The sequence below is a fragment of the Barbus barbus genome, assembly GCF_936440315.1.
Source record: "Barbus barbus genome assembly, chromosome: 8".
NCBI lineage: Eukaryota > Metazoa > Chordata > Actinopteri > Cypriniformes > Cyprinidae > Barbus > Barbus barbus.
Window position 1 is genome coordinate 7,254,907 of NC_136736.1, and position 23,908 is coordinate 7,278,814.

Consider the following 23,908-nt stretch of genomic DNA (forward strand, 5'->3'; position numbering starts at 1 on the left):
TATATGTTTTGTGCCGCCGATTCTACTTAGTGACTACGAAATGTAAACAGTATTCATGGCAGATACGAATCAAACAGTTTACACCAATTTCATATTAATCACTATAGTTATTTGTATTAATTAAGGATATTCCATCGCCTGGAATCTTTTGTTTCAGACTAAAGATTTGTATCCTATGTTATCACTGTGTTATTTATTTGTAAATTATAATTTTAGGAGTTCAACAGGATCCTTTGCCAACAATTTTCAGTAGTATACCAAGTAGTTGGTGAGGCTCTCTATGGCGCTATACGTAAATATCGACCTTCAAGAAACTTAAAGGGTCTTGAACTAAAGATAATTGTCAGAGCTCAAGTCCATTGCCTGACTTGTTTTCGACTTTGATCTCTATACAGCCATTATATGATGCAAAATGTGAATTCAATATTGTTTGAAAATATGAGCATGTTCTCAACAAAAATAGATTCCAATAATTTAGAAATAGGCCAGTTTTTAGGCAAAAAATAGGCCAGTTTTTCATTTATGCAGTTACTAGATAATATCTATGAATTATTGCTTTTTTCGTTCCGATGCAACACAAATCCAGCATATTAGTTGCTCACCTGCAAGCTACATGAAAAAACATGACCAACCAAACAGGTTTCGGCATCTGTGGTGCGTTAAAAGTTTAGCAACGTCTGATTTATGAACGAATCGTTCCTTGTTCACAAATCAAACTGAACCGTGGCTGCAAGCAGCTTTCATTCTTTATAAAAATATGGGATACGATTAAGAACAATAATACATGCTATTATTCCGAAATCAGCCCATTTCTTTCATATTCGCATATATAAATCACGCTGTGCCAAAGTAACCAGCATACTACTGTTAGTATTCCTGTCAGCAAGAGATTATAAAACAGCAAGAGTAACAGTAAATAAAGCAAGTAAGAGTTAAAGAGCAACAGACTCATTTTCAAGCGGTTCTTTCAAACGAACTGTTCGAAAGAACCGATTCACAGAATCGGTTCTGTTAAATAACTGTTAGAAAGAACCGATTCATGGAAACGAATCGGTTCTTTCAAATGAACTGTTCGAAAGAACCGATTCACGGAAATGAATCGGACTTTCCAGCACGAGTTGGGCATTTTATTACTCGCGCTGGTATGTAACGCTGGGGAGGTGTTGGGTGTCACTTCTTCAACTTAGTTCACGGCACACAAAACCACGAGCGGTTCACCAGAAATACTCGAACTTTACATGATTTTCGATAAATCACACCTCGTGTAGCAAGGAAGCATTAAGAAGGAGAAGAAGCACAAACCGAGGAACAGTCAACGCCGAATGTGTAGAATAAGGAGGAATATAGGTCCGTTGACTGTTTGTTGACACTGGCAAGGAGTTGTTGGGATCTCTCGAGCCCAGTCATGGAAGAAGTGATACGGAGATGCGTTAACTGATGCTGCGATCTCACGCGTAAGCGTTCCCAACAAACAAACAAAAAAACAAAAAAAAGTGAGTACACCTGCGACTTTATTTGTAGGAAATTACAACATACGAGCTCAAAACACATACTCGTGTGTTTATCGATGTTATAACTTATAGACCAGGCAGTACTACATTACAGTGCTTAACATGAGCAAATCTGTCCACAAATCGGCGTAACTAGTTTTTCTGTTGTATTTGTAGGGACACGATGTCGCTGGCCTCCGCCGTGGTCGTCTGGGAATGGCTCAGCGAGCACGGGCGCTGGCGGCCGTACAGCCCAGCCGTGTCTCACCACATAGAGGCGGTGATAAGAAGCGATCCCCGCGGCGGCAGCATCGTTTTAGGCCGAGCTGACAGCCGCCTGTCGCCCTACATCATCGATCTACACTCCATGCATCAGTTCAGACAGGATACCGGTAAGATGAAGATCAGCAGCGCAGCACTCTGACTGTGGCAAGCCACTTTTACATTCATTCTTTATAACGATCTACTTGAAAATTATTTTATGTTATTATTTGTGACCCAGGACCACTAAAGCTGTCATAAGTAGCATGAGTATATTTGTAGCAATAGCCAAAAATACATTGTATGGGTCAAAATGATCGATTTCTCTTTTATGCCATTAGGATATTAAGTAAAGATCATGTTGGATGAAGATATTTAGTAAATTTCCTACTGTAAATATATCAAAACTTAATTATTGATTGGTAATATTACCGGCCATTCATAACTTCTACTAGCCAAAAAAGAAAAGGGAAATAAACCAACAGCTTGAGGCTATCTACACTGTTGCAAATCATTTTGTGTCAGTACTAAGGGTGTGCGATATTGACAAAAATAAAATAAAAATATCTCAGTATTTTCTGGGATTGTATCGATAAAGATAATTTGACTATTTAATTTGATAATTTGACTTCTGTGGCGTTACTTGCCACAGCAGATTTTTACCTGCATTTGGCGGGGGTTAATTTCAAACCCTGGTAATATGCATTGCTAAGGACAACTTTAAAGGCAATTTTCTCAACATTTGGATTTTTTTGCAGCTCGGATTCCAGATTTTCAGTTAGTTTTATCTCAACAAATATTGTCCTATCCTAACAAACCATACATCAATGGAAAGTTTATTTTTTCAGCTTTCAGATGTATAAATTTCAATAAAAAAATGGACCCTTATGACTGGTTTTGTGGTCCAGGGTCACATTTTATATATGTATTTATATATCTCTAGTCAAATATTGAAATACCTTCATCAAACATTCAATAGATATTAGTGCTTGCTAATCACTACCCCAGCATTGACAAGTAACAATACAGTTGTTGTTATTAATTACATTTCTAATCTTATAATATTGACATTTTTAATTGAAATATGAGCAATTCTGAGCAGTCCTTGGATTTTAATCAACCAATAAGATTAATGTTGTTAGTAACATTTGGGAGTTGATGCTAATAGCAAGTACTAGTAAAGCTGGATTCAATACTAATAACTATTGAAATAGTAACTAGTAACCTGACCAAGCTGTAAATATGCCACAAAATAAAAAAGTAAAAGAAGGTAACTGCTACTTTTTATTTTACAATTTGGACTTTGTTTCTCGCAGTTGTGAGATTTTTTTCTCAATCGTCTGTATTACTAACTGGTATAATATTGTTAATCAGTTTTTTTTAAAACATAGCCACAATTGATAAAAAGTGTGTGACGAATATATAATTTATGATTTATAACTTAAAAGCACATCTAAGCTCTGTAGTAAACATACTCTTGCAGTCTGCATTCAGCGGTTTTGGTGTTGTTTTCGCACCTTCAGCAGCAAATGTTTAACACTCATGTACTTATGCACTTATTTGAGTTTTGAAGTGCATCATTGAATAATGTCCACTGTCTGCCTAGACAGCTGTTGTTTTAGAAGGATATACAATGGTAGATATATATATAAACCGCACATTGCATAGCAAAATATGAGACCAAGATAAATTTTTTGCCATAAACAGGCAATATATGTTAAACAATATAATATTAAAAGTAGATTTATGTATGGTTGGACAACACAAATCGAAGGAGGGAGAAAATAGAGGTGCAGAAAAAAGGCACGCATATCATGATGTAGTGAACACAGCTTGTTTTACAAAACTCCACCCATTTTTTCTTATAAGATTTACCAAACATGCTGAAGAAATTAATTTTGTAGATAAAATTCATTCTAATGCTTGAATCTGAGTTATCCATGTCTGTTAGTCTGATCTTGCTTTGAGTCAGACTAAACCTCTATTTCGTTTTATATGTAAAGTGTTTAAAGTCCTGTATGTTTGCTGACCCTGATTAAAGTGACTCACAGCTTTATCCCTGTGGATAAAGTGCATTGGTGATAATCAAGTGCACAAGGACACTCATAACTGCACAAGCCTATTGTGAATAATGGTTTACAGATACCTTGGCAGCTCCCAAAAATGATCTTTTTGCTAACACCCAAATTGTGTTGAAATGCAGTCTTTTCTCAGTTAATGTTTCGTCACCAAACTAAGATGAGGTTAGTGACATTTGCAACCGTAATTACTCTGTCAAGACTTGCCCTAAAAACCTGCAAAGTCACTTACTCAGACACGCGTACACATAGAGTGAAGTTCCGTAAAGGACTACCCAGGGAAATGAGCACACTTCCATGTGAAAGAACGAAACTATAAAGATTGATTGAGGGGGGAAGAAAAGGGGAGTGGTTGTTATTGTGCAACAGGCTAGTGTGTAGTTTCATCAACTGTGGACCCCTGGGGTGCCGTCAGATACTCTGTTTTCCATTGCAGTCTGGAAATTAGTATAACATCCCTAACACACATAGGGCAGGAATGTGTTTATCCTCTTCCAGTGACTCTCACATGTTTGGGCTGAAATAATTCTTTCAGGCTGACCATTCTGTGAATCATTTCTGTTGGTATCACTCCCTCCTATAAACACACATGCACTACCAGTCAAATAATAATAAAGATTTTTTAAGTGTTTTATGCCCACCAAGGCTGCTTTTTTTTATATATTAGTAAAAACAGCAATATTGTAAAGTATCATTACAATTATAATAACAAAATATATTTAAAAATATATATTTATAATATTGTAAAATAACATGTCTTTTATTTCTGTGCTGACAAAAATAGATTTTCAGCAGACATTTCTTCAGTGTCACATGAATTAGTACAAAAAATTATCGGTGTTGAACTATTATTGATGGTTCTTATTATCATTTTTTTTTTAAAAATTGTACATACTGAGAAACTGATACCAATGCATTCTGCTTGTGTTGCTTAAGCTGCAAGCAACAGTTTATCATCTTTACTAATTTTCAGTGCTGAAAACCATTTTATAAACAGTTTATGGCCTGTTTTTCTTCTCTTTATCTACAACTCTAACTCTATTTTTCGCTTGGATTCATTTTTATAAGGATCCTTTATGTGCCTCTGTTTTGCTTAAGGCCAGTGGGTTATGGGACATCCCCTGTGGTGCGGGGTGACCCCGATTCTATCTAGGGGCCTCCTCAAGGCATTATGAATGTAGTAGAGTAGACATTTTTACACAGACTATAAATGTGTTTACACAGATAACAATGTACCCCATTCTAGAATATTGTTTAATAATTGCATGTACCATGACAAAAACATAATGCGTGCTGATTGAAATGACTGATGCTCTCCAAAGGAGGCTTTTCCAGTCTAACTGCTTTGCTGTGATACAAAGGAAAGTTTAAGGAGGGCTTCTCATTTGTCACAGTCATATATTTGATTATTGGTTAATATTTTTACATTTCCACTACTGACCTTTTGTAGCCCTCCAGATTTATACTTTATAAATGACAGAAGTCTAGAAACATGAACAGAAAATATTTCATAATAGAAAATAATACATAAAGAAATGTTAACCCCCATCCATCAGTGATCCTATTTAATCACTACAGTATAATCAACTAGATAAAACATAATTTTGCATTTATAATTCATTGTATTTATTGTATCTCATAATTTATAAAAAAAAATTAAGAGAGGGGAATAAAGTTGTTGCTTTTGAAGACGGGAGGGAAATAAAAATGGGGTCCATGATGGGGGCACAGAGCCAAAAACAATGGAACAGATGGACAGTCCCTGTACACCTGCTGTAGGGCTTTGTGCTGCTGAAAAGGTCCTGGGATCCTTAACCCAATGTCACAGTTTATGATCTGCTGTAGCACAGCCTTCTACTCCCACTAGCACAAGCTTGCACACTTTAAGTGTAGGCAGTATGATTGGCATGTGAAAGTGAACATGGCCATCTGTTGCTGAACTGCAGCGTTGATAGGAGGCACAGGACAGACTCTATTGAACTGAGAGATGTAGTATTATATAGCATGATTTCAGTTCGTCATGAGCAATTCTGATGGAATAATTTATTTTGCCTACTGATGTATGTGATGAGAGAGGGTTTTTTCAGACTGCATGAAATATTGAACTTTAAAAATACCCCTTTTTAGCACTCTGAAATGTGTCTGTGTGGAAAAATATGACAACGGTCCAGTGTCGGTTTATAATGCGTTGTGGACAGCCTTGTTGAGAGCCTTATGGGAGTGTCATGCAGTGTTGCTTACAGTGCAGATGGGGTTGAAAAACTAAAATTGCATAACCGGTAGAATAATCTGATTAATTCGCAAAATGTCACATTTCATCAGGTAATTTTTAAAATAAATTTTGATGCAAAAGCACATGCAGATACACTACCTTTCAAAAGTTTGTGATTTAATCCATTTTTTTATTTATTTTGGCTAGCACAAAAAATATTAAGCAGCACAACTGTTGACTGATTAGGTAACACTTTATTTTGATAGTCCACTTTAGACATAACTGTTAATTAACTTTTTTGAAGGATCATGTGACACTGAAGACTGGAGTAATTACTGCTAAAAACTCAGCCTTACCATTAAAGGAATACATTACATTATACATTTTTAATATCATTTAAGTTATAATAATATTTAACTTTTTTTTAAAGCATTATTAAATTAAAAGCAGTCTTCGTAAGCATAGGAGACTTCTTTAAAAAACATTACAACATTTTACTGACCCCAAAGTTTTGAATGTAGTGTGCATTCATTAAGCTTATTTTATTCTCTACATAATTTAAGATGCATAATTTGAGTGTCCCAGCCTTAAGGCGTATGTGCCGCTCACATGCAGTTAAATACCACATGAACCCATAATACATGGGTTTATCATTAGCTTGACTGTAATTCAGTGAAATGACTTCTCGTAAACAGCAACAGATAAAGCATGGCATTCATCTGTTATGTCAAAAGACATTGTTTCATTCAGGTACAATAGAGCTGAAAGGGAATGACTGTGATTGAGGCACAGAGCTGGTAAAGTGAGTTCAGACACAAAGAAGGATGATCAAAGCATATTATTTTCTTGCTTTACTCCACCTAATTTCTGGAACTTGACTTTTATCATTTGACCGAAGTTACATTAGATCTGCAAAATCATGCAACGTGTAAAACTGGCATAATCAGATTTTTGTTTTAAATGTAGTATGTGTACTTAATTAGTGTTTTGTACTGTTTGAAGATCTAGTAGGTGTATCTGGTTGAAAAAAAAAAAAAAACCCTCATTATATTCCCAGTTCTCCTCTTGTGCTAAAGTTCAGACCTCAGTGGGTCTTTTGTGTTCAGCGGCTCTTTGCTTTGGGCTCAAACCTAGTTATTCAGATGGGTTTGTCATGAATTCTTAAATGTATTTTGTGCATTAGCTAAATGGATGTATTGCCCTAGTTAGATTGAAGAATTCTTACCCTAAACCCTCCAGATCCTGATCTGATCTAGAAAGAGTTTAAACCATTTCTGTTCTGATGAATGGGTTTAAATTTAAACATGCACAAAACCCAACAATAGGCATTCACTGGATATAATGGGGATTTGAATGCTTACATTGAAGACATTGTGTAATTATTATCCTGCTGTTCCCTCCTATAATACCACTTGGGTGTCTTTGATGCAGTATTGTTCTGATACTTATAAAAGAAGTATAATTAAGTCTACTGCTGATCAAATAAAAATGGCATGCGTAACATGTTGACAGGTTGACTCTCTTGTAAGAAAGCACGTTATTTAAAGGGATACTCCACCCAAAAATGAAAAGTCTCTCATCAATTACTCACCTTCATGCTGTCCCAGATGTTAATTAATTTCTTTCTTCACGTGAACACAAGTACACAGTCCCTTTAACTGGTTGATTACTTCTACTTTATTATAATTGATTCATAACCCTACCGTTTTACCTCCTCAGGTTCTTTAAGACCAGTGCGACGGAGTTTCTATGACCCCACCTCAGCTCCAGGCCAAGGTTGGATATGGGAGTGGGAAAATGACGCAGGTTCCTGGACGACCTATGACATGGAGGTGATCATTGCCTTGCAAGTGGCATGGGACCGACAGCAACCCTGGCTGGACCTGACATCAATGGGCTTTTGCTACTTTGTGGACTTCCAGACCATGTCCCAGATTAACAGGCAAACTCAGCGGCAGCGGCGCATCCAGAGACGCTCAGATATGGTTTACCCACTAGTCTCTGGGTCACTGCCTAAAACCTCACAGGCTTGGGGTACAGGCTCAGGGTCTGGAGGCATTGCTAAAGGACTTGCATCAGGTGGGAGCTCAACCGGGGCACTTCTTGGGGTAGGAGTTTCTGGATCTACCTTGAGTAGAAAAGGAAGTGTGGTTTACCCAAGTGGGACGCTTTTGGTATCATCTCTCGCACCTCCTGGACAGCCATGTGCCTGCCAGCAGTGCATGCTGGTGTTGAGTGTAAAGGCAAATGGCACATCATCACAGACACTGGGACGTGCAACAAAGCCAAACAGTCCTAAATCCAACTTTGGGACACTTCCATCCTCCTCTGCGTCCATGTCTGTTTTAAACTCCTATTTTCATACACTACCACGTGGCATGTCTTTAAAAGGCTCGGGAGAAGCCAAGAATTCTGCTTCTTTTGATCAGTCATGGTCTCTTCTCACATCAGGCACTGCCAATCTCTCAATCTCCTCCAGCCGCCCACCGCCTCCAACTCTGCCATCGCCGAATAAGCAGCCTTCGTCCGCCCCAAGCTCTTCGTCTTCTGCAACATTTGTGCCAACTCCCATGCTTATTAACACCACAACCAGTCCCTCATCATCCACAGATTTGATGTCATCTTCAACATCGATGCCTTTTCGACGCTCTGCTGCCTGTGCTGCCCCTCTGCCATCTCGTGCCAGTCTGACAGGGCTTAGTCGGCCTGCTTTGCAGAGAATTGCCATGGCACAGTCACGGGCCCTTATTGCCTCTGGGTGAGAAAAGCCATTTTACCTTCTTCTTTCAGTTTCCCCCAGTACACATTATAGTTTATGTCATTATATTATGATTTAAATCTGTAATATACAATATCGTTCAAAAGGCTAGAGTCAGTACGATTTATTTATTTTTTTGGAAGAAATTAATACTTTCAATGAGCAAGAATGGATTAAACTGATCAAAAGTGACAAAGACATTTATAAAAAACATCAAATCAGCATATTCGAATGATTTCTTGAAGGATCAAGTGATGCTTAAGACTGAAGCATTGATGCTGAAAATTCAGCTTTACCTGACAGAAATAAATTACATTTTAAAATATGTTTAAAAACAATTTCATATAACCTTTTCTAATAATATTTCACAATATTTCTGTTTTTACTCTATTCTTTCAAAATATATATATATATATATATATATATAAAAAAATTCTGACCTCAAACTTTTTAACAGTACTGTATATTTATATTATTATAAGGTCTTACAAAAATAATATACTGATGTTTGCATGTAAAATTATATATTATTTGGACATTTATGCCACACTTAATGTGATGTGAATGTCACTGCATTAGATAACAAAATATAAAATGTGGGTGATGTCTATTTTAAAGAAAGATACAAGCACAGTTTAATAAGAATTATTGCTAATAAAATAATAAATATGTTATCATAATTAACAAATTTAGCACTCTTCCGAATGATATCGACATGGATACTGTCAAGCAGACAATGGCCGAAGAATATTAACCTGTGGTTACTCTGCTCGGAAACGTTTGTGAACTTCAGGAAACGGACTAAAATGACCAGTATATATAGTGTTAATAGGTGAGTTCAGCTCATGTATTAGTGCAGTGGTTCTCAAACTTTTTTTTACACCAAGTACCACCTCAGAAAATATTTGGCTCTCCAAGTACCACCAATGACCAACATTAAAATACAGTAGCGTAGTAGGCCTTATTTTTCAGCTACAGCTATGCACAGTTCAAAAACAAGGCAGTTTTATTCCTAACAAGAATATTTATTTTTGTCGGCCTCTTTAAACATTGTAAATACAGTTTGAGCTTAAACACTGCTCTGTGCTTACATACAGGTAAATAAAAAAACTTAAATGATTAAATTAAAATGTACTGTACCTAAAAGCTAAATAAAAACTGCACTGTACTTTACATTAAAGTAAAAAATGTACAGTACTTGATAAAAAAAGAAAAAACACAGGTATCATTTAGCCACCTTGCAAACTTTTTAAAAGTGTTTTAACACAGTGTTTCCCAACCTTTTTTCTGCCATGGCATAGTTTTGATATGTAAAAAATCCCATGGCACACCACTAAGCCTTACAAAAAAAAAAAAAGATAGAAAGAGGAAACGTTCGTTTTAGTTTTTTTTCCCAATAATTAAACATTTTGTCATCAGAGCTGGCATTTTGGCTTTATATATGATCAGACACTTGCACTTACTTTCTGAAAATTAGTTAATGAGGTTTTTGATGAGTGAGTGACAGAGATCTGTGTTTTGTCCATCTTTAGAACAGCTGCCTCTGAGGCAGTAAATTAATAGCATCACCTTTTCACCAGTTTGCTGGTTATAGAGTTTATTGTAGCTATATAGGCGCTCAGTTTCTCTTGTTGTTAATACATTTGGCCAAAATCTCACAATATAAAAGACGAACAGTGATGATATTTAAAACGTACAAAAGTGTATTGACTACAACTAGACAGCAAATGCTAAGACTCTTTATACACACAAAAACATTAGTCTTTTTAGACCGCATTTCTTGAGTAAAGAAAACGCTGTACTTATTCAAACATCAGTTCTTTATTTACCCTTGTATTGCAAAGTAGTAGACGTCTGTCTTCAAACTTTAATTCTGAATTGAGGCGGGGTGGAGGTATGAGGTTTGACTGACATTTTGAGTATCCAATGGCCTTATGAGGTTTAGTCACAAGCTCTTTTGAATACTTTTCATTGGTTAAATATTTGTAAAACCCACAACCCGACATAAAAATGACCAATAGTACTGATTTAAAATAATAATGAAATATAATAGAGAGAAGGAAGTTTTTTGATAATTTTCCACGGCAAACCCGAAAAACAGTGGTTGGGAAACCACTGTTTTAACTTTAATTTACATTTAAGTCAGTGATTCCTCTGCGTACCACTAGAGATACAACACTTTGAGAATCAGTGTATTAGTGTGTTCTTGTATTTTACCCCTCCTCTGTGTGGGAGTGTGTTTCTCATGTTTCTCACACTGCCAAATCATCCATGTCTGTTCTGTTTGATGACCATCTGGGGACAGAATGGTCTTGTTCGCTCCCCACCCCCTTTATGTCTATCTATGTTTCTCTGGCTTTTCCCGCTTTCAGTCGTGATTTCATGTTCACGCTGGGTTTCTGCAGCAACCTTTGTTGACAAGACATGGGCTGGTCTGCATTAGCAACACAATGCTCTCTCACTGAAGCATTTGACATAGTAGAGTGTGTGTGCATGTCTATGTTAGGAAGGATCTGGGGGTGATGAGCAAACGGTTTCTTCGTTGACTGTTGCAGCGATTGTGTCCCGGTGTTTCCTGAAGCATTAGTAGACATGACATTTGGTGATGGGGGTTTGGGATGTAGCTTGAGTGGATTGAGGTTTGAGAATAAACTGTGTAAATACAGCCAGGAGTAGATTTTAAGTATTTTTACTCCTTTTGTGGCAAATTTTGATGTTACATGTTAAAGACCGCAGAATGATATTATAAAAAATTGTACCAAGGCTATAAATCAAATACGAATTAAATAATCTAACACAGGTGTTACATACAGTGCTGCTTGAAAGTTTTTTGAACCCTTTAGAATTTTTTATATTTCTGCATAAATATGACCCAAAACATAATCAGATTTTCATATAGCCTAAGTCCTGAAAGTAGACAAAGAGAACCCAATCAAACAATTGAGACAAAAATATTTTCTTTGTCATATATTTATTGAGAAAAATGATCCAGTGTTACATATCTTTGCGTTGCAAAAGTATGTGAATCTTTGCTTTCAGTATCTGGTGTGACCCCCTTTTGCTGCAGTAACTGAAGGTAAAGTTTCTTGGAAATGCTGATCAGTCCTGCACAATAACATGTAGGAGTTTTAGCCCATTCCTTAGTGCAGAACCACTTAAACTCTGTGATGTTGGTGGGTTTCCTCCTTTGAACTGCTTCCTTCCACAACATTTTAATTGGATTAAGGTCTGGAGTTTGACTCAGCTATTCCAAAACATTAACTTTGTTCTTCTTTAACCATTCTTTGGTAGAATGACTTGTGTGCTTGGGGTTGTCATCTTGCTGCATGACCCGCGTTCTCTTGAGGCTCAGATGTCCTGATGTTTTACTTTAGAATTTGCTGGTATAATTCAGAATTCGTTGTTCCATCAATGATGGCAGGCTTGTCCTGACCATGATACTACCACCACCATGTTTCACAGGTGGGATAAGACTCTTAAGCTGGAATGCAGTGTGTTCTTTTCTCCGAACATAATAGCTTCTCAATTAAACCAATAAGTTCTATTTTGGTTTCATCCATCCATTAAACCTTTCTCCAATAGTCCTCTGGCTTGCCCACATGATCTTTAGCAAGCAATTTTGTTTTTGGAGAAAATGGCTTTCTCCTTGCAACTCTGCCATGCACTCCATGGTTGCTCAGTGTTCTCCTCATGGTGGGCTCATGAACATTAACATTAGCCAATGTGAGAAAGGCCTTTAGTTGCTTAGAAGTTACCCTGGGAACTTTTGCAACCTTGCAGACTATTACATATTCTGCTTTGGAGTGATCTTTGTTGGTTGACCACTTCTCTGGAAGGTAACAGTGGTCTTGAATTTCCTCCATTTGTACACAATCTGTCTTGACTGTGGATTTGTGGAATCCAGACTCTTTAGAGATGGTTTTGTAACCTTTTCTAGCCTGATGAGCAACATCAACTCTTTTTCCGAGGTCCTCCGTAATCTCCTTTGTTCGTGATATGATTCACTTCCACAAACATGATCAGACTTTGATAGATCCCTGTTCTTTGAATAAAACGGGTCACATATTGACATTTTATAGTCATTCTACTGACTGAAAACACCTCTGCACAGATGGACTCTAATTTCACCTTTAAATTAACTGCTAATCCAAGAGATTCACATACTTTTGCACTCACAGATATGCAATATTGGATCATTTTTCTGAATAAATAAATGACAAAGAAAATTTGCTTGTCTCATTTGTTTGATTTAGTTCTCTTTGTGTTCTTTCAGGATTTGTTGGAAAATCTGATTATGTTTGGGGTCATATTTATGCAGAAATATAGAAAATTCTAAAGGGTTCACAAACTTTCAAGCAGCACTGTACGTGTGCTTTCAAATGTCAGAGAACATTGTGAGTCTGGTGCTCTTTCTAATGGTATGTTCTGTTTAAGACGTAAAGCCATTTGGAGGCATAGAGCAGCAGTTGAGCATGTGTGTGAGAGAAAACAAGGCAACAATTCTGTTGTAAAGGCAGGATCAAGGGTCAGTGAAGGCCAAAAGCTTCCCCATTGGCCTTACCCAAACAGTCATCTACCCTCCAATGTCAGGCACTTATGTTATTTCAATGGAAAACAAAATAGGCATATAAATAACAACTACTGCTGCAGAGTTTATGATTGGCTAAAGTGGTTTTAGCCTAGTATAATCTGTTAGCTAATCTGTCATTTTGAACAAATGCAACAAGTCCTTCCTTTACCACTTAACCACTTCAGCCTATTTGGTTCAGTTTTCAGTTTCGTGTGAATAACATCATGTTGCAATTAAAGTGTGCTGCAAACAGAACTTCTATTCGAGAGAGAGAGAGAGAGAAAAAAAAGTGGCAGTTAACAAATTAATCAGTGTCAAAAACCTGTTATTGTAGTGCCATTTTTCATAAATATTACTGTGAACTGTTTTCAGATTCACCTGTCCCTAAACGTCACATCACAGTTCATTTTTTTTCTATGTCATCTGACATAGTATCCTTTGTTGGCATCAGCAAAGTATTGTTATTTGAGTTTCAGATGGAAGGGAGCATGACAATGAGGAAATGTAACCATAAACGGAGGTATTGCTATTTAGGTCAGCTATGCACCTGTTGACAATAAAATGTCAGAAAATGTCTAAATAGACTGTTACACTTGAAATTTAGCATTTCAGATGTAATTCCAAATAATGCATTTTGCATTTTTATGCAAAGGTAAATAAGAATTTTGTGTAGAATATGCTTTGTGGATTTTTAGCTAAGTTTTCTCCCTGATTTCTATTAAAATTATGACTTATTGTAAAGTCAAAGTGAAATACGATTCATCGCCTGATGACTTAATAGTGGACCATTGACTGTTAAAATATGACGTTTTCTGACAGCAGACTTTTTAAAGTGTGTTTGTGTGTGCATTTGAAAGTGTAAATCAGAAACAGCTTCTACATTCATGCATGTTTTTCTAAATGTATTTATGTACAGACAAAGCTTTTTTAAGACTAGCAACTAACAGACTGCAGTAAATGAGATAAGAAAATAAGTGTGAGAAAACACGGCATAAAAGACCATTGAGTGTGTAAAGAGGGAAGTAAAAGGGCTGAACATAGTTGCTTTCTGTTGGTTTTTTTTTTTTTGGACAACAAAACTTGCTGTGAGATGCATTTGGTATTTTGTTCCTCATTTTTCACACTGATTTGACCAAAAATTTGCTCATATAATAGTAAATAGTCATTTGATACTTAACCGAAGTGTCAAAATGCACTTTCAGTTAAGTATCATATAACTGTTGATGTTGGAGGCTGAACAATGCTTTATTTGCACTTTAGTCGTTGAACAAGAACTGCATGTTGTACTCTAGAAATTCAATAGGTTGCTGGGAAAATTCTTGGTAATGAAGAAATTGGTAGAATATCTGTCCTAGTTTTACACAACATTATATGTATAGAAATTTTGAATTTAAATGAGTCAAATTCATCTTTAATTTTATTTAGAATTTTCTCTTGTACGGCCAATGAAATACACTCAATATACGAGTGTGTGGAAGGTTTCTTTTGTTTTATGCAGGGTGGCAACCAATAAGGCAATACTGTCACCTACTATGTTGGAATGTCAACCAGATACCAGTTCCTTGCGCTGTATATTATCAAATGTGTAGTGTTAACAGAATATCAGTATTTTAGATTTGAAATATCACAGTATATTGCAACACCCCATACACTAAAAATAAAAACCAACACTCTCTCCACCCTCAATATCACGTCTGAGGTGAGACCCTTGAGCAAGGCACCGAACCCCCAACTGCTCCCCGGGCGCCGCAGCATTGGCTGCCCACTGCTGTGGGTGTATGTTCACAACTGTGTGTACACTTGGATGGGTTAAATGCAGAGCACAAATTCCAGTATGAGTATGGGTCACCATACTTGTCCACACACCACTTCTCTTTTCCTTTAAGTAGCATTGTATGTTTGTAGCAATAGCCAACAATACATTGTATGGGTCAAAATTTTCAATCTTTCTTTTATGCCAAAAATCATTAGGGTATTAAAGGGGTCATATGATGCGATTTCAAGTTTTCCTTTGTCTTTGGGGTGTTACAAGCTGATTGTGCATAGACAAGATCCCTGAAGTGGCAAAGACTAAAGTCTCAAAACCAAAGAGATATTCTTTATCAAAGTTAAGACTCTGCCAAGCCACCCTTAAAACAGCTCATTCAAACATGCCCCCACGTCTACGTCACAATGTGGAAATATTTGCGTAATGCCTCCCAAATATTCACGCAAAGAGAGAAGGCATGGTTTCAGTAACCGCAGTAGTGTTGATGCAGCCAGGGACAGGGAGACGCTGTGTGTTTTTAGACGAAAGCAAAAGCACTTTATTTGGCCTTCCGAAAGTAGATGCATTTAGGAATCATTAAGATTACTTACAACAGAACAGCAAAACCCAGATGTTATCATAACGCGTTTTATGGACGACCGTTTTGTGAACCTAGGAGAGGTTCTGACTTTGCTATGACAATCTGGCGCTTCTGAATCGGCGACTGAAGTTTCTTTTTATTTTTAGTTTAAGTATTTGCTATTGACTGTTTAAATGCGGAGTTTTGCGCGTTGTGTGTGTGTCTGTGTGTGAGAGAGAGAGAGAGAGAGAGAGAGAGAGAGAGAGAGAGAGAGGAGGGAGAGGGTCACATTACAGCACGTCAGCTATCTTGATCGCGGCTTGTGTGCAAATACATACGAGCATCATCACTGTGTCTGTCACGCGACTTTGTTCCCTCTCGGGCTTGGACTGATGGTAAAATTAAGGACATTATTAACGGTCTTTTATTTTGAAAGCTGAAGCTCGCGAAAGGGAAAGGGGCGTTACATTTCCAACAAGAGCTTGTGGCGTTCGGCCAATCACAATGCACTGTGCCAGTTGGCCAATCAGAGCAGACTGCTTGTCAGAAGGTGGGACTTTGTAGAAAACGAAGCGTTTGAGAGAGGCGGGGCATAGAGGACCTACAGTAATGTACAGTATTTGAAAAATGTGTTTTTTGAACATTAAAGCATGCCAACATATTCTGTTACACCAAATACACAAAATAATGATCTTTAAAAAAGCATCATATGACCCCTTTAAGTAAAGGCCGTTTCATGAAGACATTTCCTACTGTAAATATATCAAAACTTTTTGATTAGTAATATGCATTGCTAAGAACTTAATTTGAACAACTTTAAATGTGATTTTCTCAATATTTAGATTTTTCCAGATTTTCAAATAGTTGTATCTCGGCCAAATATTGTCCTATCCTAACAAACCATACATCAATGGAAAGCTTATTTATTCAGCTTTCAGATTATACAAATCTCTATATAAGACCCTTATGACTGGTTTTGTGGTCCATGGTCACATATAGGAGAACATTCAGTAATATAGCAATCAGTGTGTCCATTGGTCTTTATAGAGCTTCTTTCTCTCTCTCTCTCTCTCTCTCTCTCTCTCTCTCTCTCTCAGGGTACCGACAGTACCAGTGAAGAATCTTAATGGCTCCAGCCCTGTCCATCCGGCTTTAGCTGGTAAGAAAATAAGACACATTCCTAATACATTTTCAGAAATGATAAACTGGCTGTATATTACATAATTCTATGTAATAATTTATACATTCTAATCTGTAAAAACATACGCATTATGATGCTTTGCAGGTATTACGGGCATTCTGATGAGTGCAGCAGGACTACCAGTATGTTTGACCCGTCCACCAAAACTAGTTTTGCATCCTCCACCAGTCAGCAAGAGTGACATAAGACCAATTCCTGGCATTGGGAACTGTTGCCGCAAGACCACGAAGAAACAAGCACGCAAAGGTAAGAATGCATGGATATTTGAGACAAATTATACAAATTCACAGATAAACGCATTGTATTGCAGTGTTGCTGCATGATTTTGTTTCTGAAAGTTGCTACTGCAGAAGTGATGATCAAAGTCCTTAATAAATTTGCACTTTATCAATTCATGCCAAAGTACATTATAATGGCGAAAGAAGTCTTGCTTGGTATAACAGATTTGTACTTGAGGAAACCACTGAAACAAATGCAGCAGCCATCAATCACTACCAGCTGTTTCCATCGATTGCCATTCAGCAGATTTAAATACACACCCAATGAAATTTGAGATCTCTACACACTAAACATAAGTGATTTGGTTTCCAGGTAGAACACCTGAGGAAGTGGTAAAAAGGTACTTACAGAAGGTCAGGAATCCACCAGAAGAAGTAAGACATCATTGCTACTTTGTTTCTTTAATTGTTATGTAATCTAAGCCTGGCAGCAAATCTGAGCTGGCAGTAAAGTATACACACAGGCCAAGTCGCATTGTAGACATGAAGTAACGAATCCTCTGGAAAACATGAAGAGGCATGAAAAGTTGGTGTCTTTTTCAAAGGCACATTAGTTTATTTTAGAAAGATCTTAATTATTTTTTCTACATTTCTCTCAAGTTGTACAAAATGAACATGAAATTCTGCACGTACACATACATATAAGTGCATATAGTAAGATGTAATTGTGCCTGGTTAAGACTGTAAAATTAAGTGTTTTTTTAATTAAAGATTTTACTGTGCAATATATTTCTACAGTATTTTGGTGCAAATTCATTTGTCATTGTCGTGGCAATTTTCCATTTCAATGAAGGTATGAAAAAAGTATTTTAAAAGTTTATTTTCTTGCAAGAAAAGGTGACGGTCATTACAGTCATGGCTGCAGAGCGGGACCAGGATAAATATGTTGACTTAGCATTTGTACCCTAATCAAATCCAGATGCTTCTATTTCATCCAATCATAACACATTTTCAATACATGGCCATTTAAGGTGTATAACTATGTATCTAATATAACTATGTCCCCTGGATGTGTTTAAGTATTCAATGCAAATCATTTCCTTATAAGCGAGCATGTAGGAACTTTAAAATAACACTTCTTGTCTAATTCTCAGCTACACACACACATTTCCTGTTGATCTTTTAGCACATCAGAATTACTCCGTAATACTGATGAAGCATTTGGACAGTTTAAAGTACACTCTTTAGTAGAGTAAAGCAAATAATACCTATAATAATAAAAGTTCCCTTACATAATTCATTAATTAATACACATTGATATAAAATTGAACAAAACTGTACAGGTTGCATAATTTTCAATACAACTACTGTCTATCTAATTTTACCCATATACACGCAGTACACTCAAAACGATACGTACTATATTGCAATCTCAACTGCTTGATTGTTGTATTGTTGAAAAATGGAAAATATATTATCGCTCCGCAATATATTGAAAGTTAGATATATTGTACATCCAACTTCACCATTCATACAGTATATTCATATAAAGCAATATGTACTATATAGCATCTTGGCCACGTGATTGTTTCTGTTGTCACAAATTTGTATCATGGAGCTTTGTATACACTGCATAAATTGCACTCGCATAGGGCGATATATACTCAGCTGCTTGATTGCTTAAGTCATCGCAAAATGCATGCTACTGTATATTATCACTCAGCTCTAATCTGGTAAATGTGACTAAATGCATGAAGATATCAAGATGTTATAAACATGTATAAACATATGCAAATAAATTAGACTTGACTAAATAGAAGCCAGCTAAATTAGGTTGCATGACAACCTAAAAACCTTTAAGAAACAATCCAAGGTTAGCAAAAAATAAATAAATAAATACATCAAATTCGTCATGACCCAGACTACATTAGATATGGGTTTATATGCAACCAGTATAAACATTATTTGCACTGACTAAAATGTATTTTGTGTGATGATTTATTGACTGCCAAAACCATACAAGCATTGAAATTCAAGAGACATTTAGAAACCAAACAGGTAAAGGGATAGTTCACCCAAAAATGAAAATTATATAATTTATTCACCGTCACGTCGTTCCAAACCCATAAGACCTTTGTTCATTTTCGTAACACAAATTAAGTTTTTTGTTTTGATGAAATCCGAGAGGTCTTTGACCCTCCATAGACAGCAAGGGAACTACCACAGAAATGCAGTAAGAACTAGGACTGGACCAGAATATTCTCTTATTCAGATATTCGTTTGGTGGGTTGGCATTCGATTTTCAAGTTTGAGATTCGAATATTCTTTTTTTATTTTTCTCCGAACACCTGGCATCCCCCACAAAACGGTTCTCTATGGATCGCCCAAGAGTGAACATCATGAACGTCATGATTCAGCTCATCTGGAAGAGAAGACAAAAATGCCAAAGACCTCTGCTGTGTGGGAGCACTTTAAATTGAGTGAGGACAAGTCAAAGGCAGTGTGCCAAATATGTGATTTGAAACTGGCCTACCACAAGAGCACATCAAGTTTGAAAAAAATCACCTGTTTTATTTGAATGTTTGACTTTGTAAAGAAATCGTTTTTTGAAATGTGAGCTGTCTAGCCAGCCTAACGTTACCTTGTTCTATTTAGCCTATTACAGTTTGTTTTATTGTATATAAGGGAATTCATTTAATTTTATTTAAACTGTTTGTTAATTAAAATGTGATACTGGAAAGTATGCTACCGTGTTCTTTATTACAGTTCGCTGAACTGTTCATTTATTCGCTAATTTCTGATTAGGGAGTGATTTGTTTGTTAAAAATTGTTAGGCGACCTCATTAAAAGTATTGCTCTTAACAGACTTGTGTGTTTTGTATCACTAGTGCAGTGTCCGTTCTCGGAGCATATAAGCTCTGCCCGCGTGAGGCGCGCCGCTTCCGGCTTGTGCTGTTCTGTAGTTTATTAAAAGTTTATTCATTCTGAACGTGTCGCGTGTCCATATTGCACCAAAATGTGACACTGCACTCCCTTGGGTCTGCAGCAACACACCCGCTACGCGTGAAGTCGATTGGATGAATGGTTCTCGACATAATAAAAATGCACAGACAGACACACACAGATTCTAGCATTTATTAGAGAGAAGAATATGTTCAGCCCCCTCCCTCCGAAGCTTTGAATATTCGGTGTTGATTACTACCAAAGCGTCGAAGCTCAAAAAATGGTATTCGGACCGGCCCTAGTAAGAACACGGTTAAAATAGTCCATGTGACATCAGTGGTTCAGCCATAATTTTATGAAGCTACGAGAATACATTTTGTGTGCAAAGAAAACAAAAATAACTTTATTCAACAATTCGTCATTCGTCAATTCGAGAGTATCACGGCGCATGCTATGATCTAAACGTAAGCAACGTATGCATATGCGTGTTGTGCACATCAGCAGCACATACGTTGTTTGCGTTTTTTTTTTTTTTTTTTTTCGTACACAAAGTATTCTCGTAGCTTCGTAAAATTACGGCTGAACCACTGATGTCACATGGACTATTTTAACGAAGTTCTTACTGCGTTTCTGTGCCTTCACTGTGGTAGTTCCCTTGCTGTCTTTGGAAGGGCCAGAGAGCTCTCTGATTTCATCAAAAATATCTTAATTCGTGTTCCAAAGATGAACGAAGGTCTTACGGGTCTGGAATGACATGAGTGGGAGTAATTAATTATATATATTTTTCATTTTTGGGTGAACTATCCCTAACTAAAAAGAAAAGGCCAAGGCCATAATACCACTGGCTAGATATAAATGTTCCATCTTATCGGCTTTGATGCAAAAAATTAAATTACATAAAAGAACAAATCCATTTCTTAACATTTTTATGTCTACATCTTATATCAGTATTCTTTATTTCAGGATTGTACTATTTGTATGGAGGCTCTGGGGGGACCCTCTGGGTATAAGGGTCCAGGTGTAGCAGGTGTTTTGCATGCAGAGTCGGTTGGAAGACTGGCACAATGTGGGCATCTGAATCACCTGCAGTGCCTAGTGGCCATGTACAACAATGGCAACAAAGACGGCAGCCTGCAGTGTCCCACATGCAAGACAATATATGGAGTAAAGACAGGCAACCAGCCACCCGGTAAGATGGAATACCATGTCATCCCGCACTCACTTCCAGGACACCCAGACTGCAAAACAATTCGCATCATCTACAATATACCGTCCGGGATACAGGTATAACTATATCATATGGTTAATGAAGTTGTGTTCTATTAAAGATGCTTAGATTGTAGTCCATTTTCAGTGCATCTTGGTTGTGTTTACACTTGGACTCTACCCAATCATATTCAAATATTATTATATTTAATAGAATATCTCCTCTCGTGTCTCTCACAAGGGTCCTGAGCATCCAAATCCAGGGAAGGCTTTTACTGCAAGAGGATTTCCCCGTCACTGCTATCTTCCAGACAATGAAAAAGGACGCAAGGTAAGTCCTAAGTCTTTTATGCTCACCAAGACTGCAGTTATTTGCTCAGAAATACAGTAAAAACAGTAATATTGTGAAATATTAGCACAATTTCGAATAACCATTTCTACTTATATTTTTAAAAATATTTATTTTAATATGTATAATTATATATTATTTAACTGTGATGGCAAAGCTACATTTTCAGAAGCCATTATTCTTATCTTCAGTGTGTCATGATATTCTAATATGATAATTTCAATGTTAAATAGTTTTGCTGCTTACTTTTTTGGAAACCATGATGATTTTAATAGAAAGTTCAAAGAACATAATTTGTTTGAAATAGATGTTCGTGTGTTTGTGTATATATACACAAACACACACACACACACACACAAAAAACACTTTGTTCAAGTGTTGAAATAATTATTCAACACTTGAACAAATTTTTTATTAAACACATTTCCAGTGCAGCAATTCACATGACATTTTGACCAGATGTTGGTATTAACTCAAGAAATCTACACAGAGAAAAAATATTGAATATTACAATCCATAAAAAAGTTGTGTAATAAAGTGAAATGACACTGGAAAAAAGTATTGAACACGCTAACTGAGATTATACTTAATACTTGGTGGAAAAGCCTTTGTTTGCAGTAACAGCTTCAAGACGCTTCCTGTATGAACAAACTAATCGTTCACAGTGCGCAGGTGGGATTTTGGTCCATTCTTCTAAACAGACTGTCTTCAAATCTTGAATGTTCCGCGGGGCTCTCTTGTGAATCTTGATCTTCAGTTCCTTCCATAAATTCTCTATTGGGTTTAAGTCTGGTGATTGACTGGACCTCCTGACCGAGTCTCCTTTGCAGTTTGTTTTGGATCATTGTCCTGCTGGAATGTAAAAAAGTAAGTAAAAGTCGTGACGTATTGTCAAGTATGGTGACCCATACTCGAAATTAGTGCTCTGCGTTTAACCCATCCAAGTGCACACACACAGCAGTGAGTAGTGAACAAATGCACACACACACACACAGTGAACACACACCCGGAGCAGTGGGCAGCCATTTATGCTGCGGCGCCCGGGGAGCAGTTGGGGGTTCGGTGCCTTGCTCAAGGGCACCTCAGTCGTGGTATTGAGGGTGGAGAGAGCGCTGGACATTCACTCCCCCCACCTACAATCCCTGCCGGCCGGGGACTCGAACCCGCAACCTTTCGATTACGAGTCCAACTCTCTAACCATTAGGCCACGACTTCCCCAGGGTCAATTAGCACAATTTCGAATAACCATGGACGGACATGGATGGACATGAGACATGTCCATCCATGTCTCATCCTCATCATCCTGGCGGATGGTAACAGATTCACCTCAAGAATTTCCCGGTACATGGCTCCATTCATCTTCCCTTCAATAATATGGATTCTGCCAGTACCATGAGAAGAAAAACAGCCCCATACCATGATGCTTCCACCTCCAAACTTCACTGTTGGTATGGTATTTTTAGGGTCATATGCAGAGCCATTTGTCCTCTAAACATGGCGTATGGTATTATTGCCAAAAAGTTACATTTTTGTCTCGTCTGACCAGACTACATTCTCCCAGTAATTCACAGGGTTGTCCAAATGTTTTGTAGCACACATCAAACGAGCTTCAACATGCCTTTTCTTCAAAAATGGAGCCTTCCGAGATGAGATGCATGGAGGCAGTGGAGTGCATTGCCTATAGTTTTCTCTGTGACAACTGTACCTGCTGCTTCCAAGTCTCTCTGTAGCTCTTTCCGAGTGGTCCTTGGCTCTTGGATTACTCTTCTGATTAACCTTCTGACTCCCTGATCAGAAATCTTTCGAGGAGCTCCTTTGTGTGGCAGGTTGATGAGAGTTTTTTTCTTTCCACTTGTGTATAATGGACCCAATGGTGCTTACAGGAACATTTAGGAGTTGTGAAATCCGTCTATAACCACTACCAATATTATGCAGCACAACAATCTTGTTGCGAAGGTGGGTAAGGCTTTTTCTAACTGATTAACCTGCAATAACCTGGCTGATTCGAATTTGCACAAATAGGAGGTTGAACTAATTAGTGAAATCAGATGTTGTCTTGCTTTGTCTTGCCTTGGTGTACTGCTTTTTCTTTGTGTGTTCAATACTTTTTTTCTTCTCATATTTCACTTCATTAAAAATAACTTTTTTATGGATTGTAATTTTATGATATCTTTATCTGTGTAGATTTCTTGAGTTAATACCATCATCTGGTCAAAATTTCATATTAATTGCTGCACTGGAAATGTTTAATAAAAAATTTGTTCAAGTGTTGAATAATTATTTCCCCGTGTGTGT

General features: G+C 37.1%; 1 protein-coding gene across 1 annotated transcript in view; it reads left to right on the forward strand.

Annotated features, from left to right (window-relative positions):
- The first annotated feature begins 1,088 nt into the window (after window positions 1-1,088).
- LOC306874084 (E3 ubiquitin-protein ligase DTX4-like) overlaps window positions 1,089-23,908 on the forward strand; it is a 28,439-nt gene continuing 5,619 nt past the window's right edge. The window contains exons 1-8 of the mRNA XM_079423821.1: window positions 1,089-1,493; window positions 1,668-1,882; window positions 7,761-8,799; window positions 16,794-16,855; window positions 16,982-17,143; window positions 17,489-17,550; window positions 21,022-21,342; window positions 21,506-21,595. Of these exons, the coding sequence (XP_079279947.1) occupies window positions 1,675-1,882; window positions 7,761-8,799; window positions 16,794-16,855; window positions 16,982-17,143; window positions 17,489-17,550; window positions 21,022-21,342; window positions 21,506-21,595 (1,944 nt within the window). The 5' untranslated portion in view covers window positions 1,089-1,493; window positions 1,668-1,674. The remainder of the gene's footprint in view (window positions 1,494-1,667; window positions 1,883-7,760; window positions 8,800-16,793; window positions 16,856-16,981; window positions 17,144-17,488; window positions 17,551-21,021; window positions 21,343-21,505; window positions 21,596-23,908) is intronic.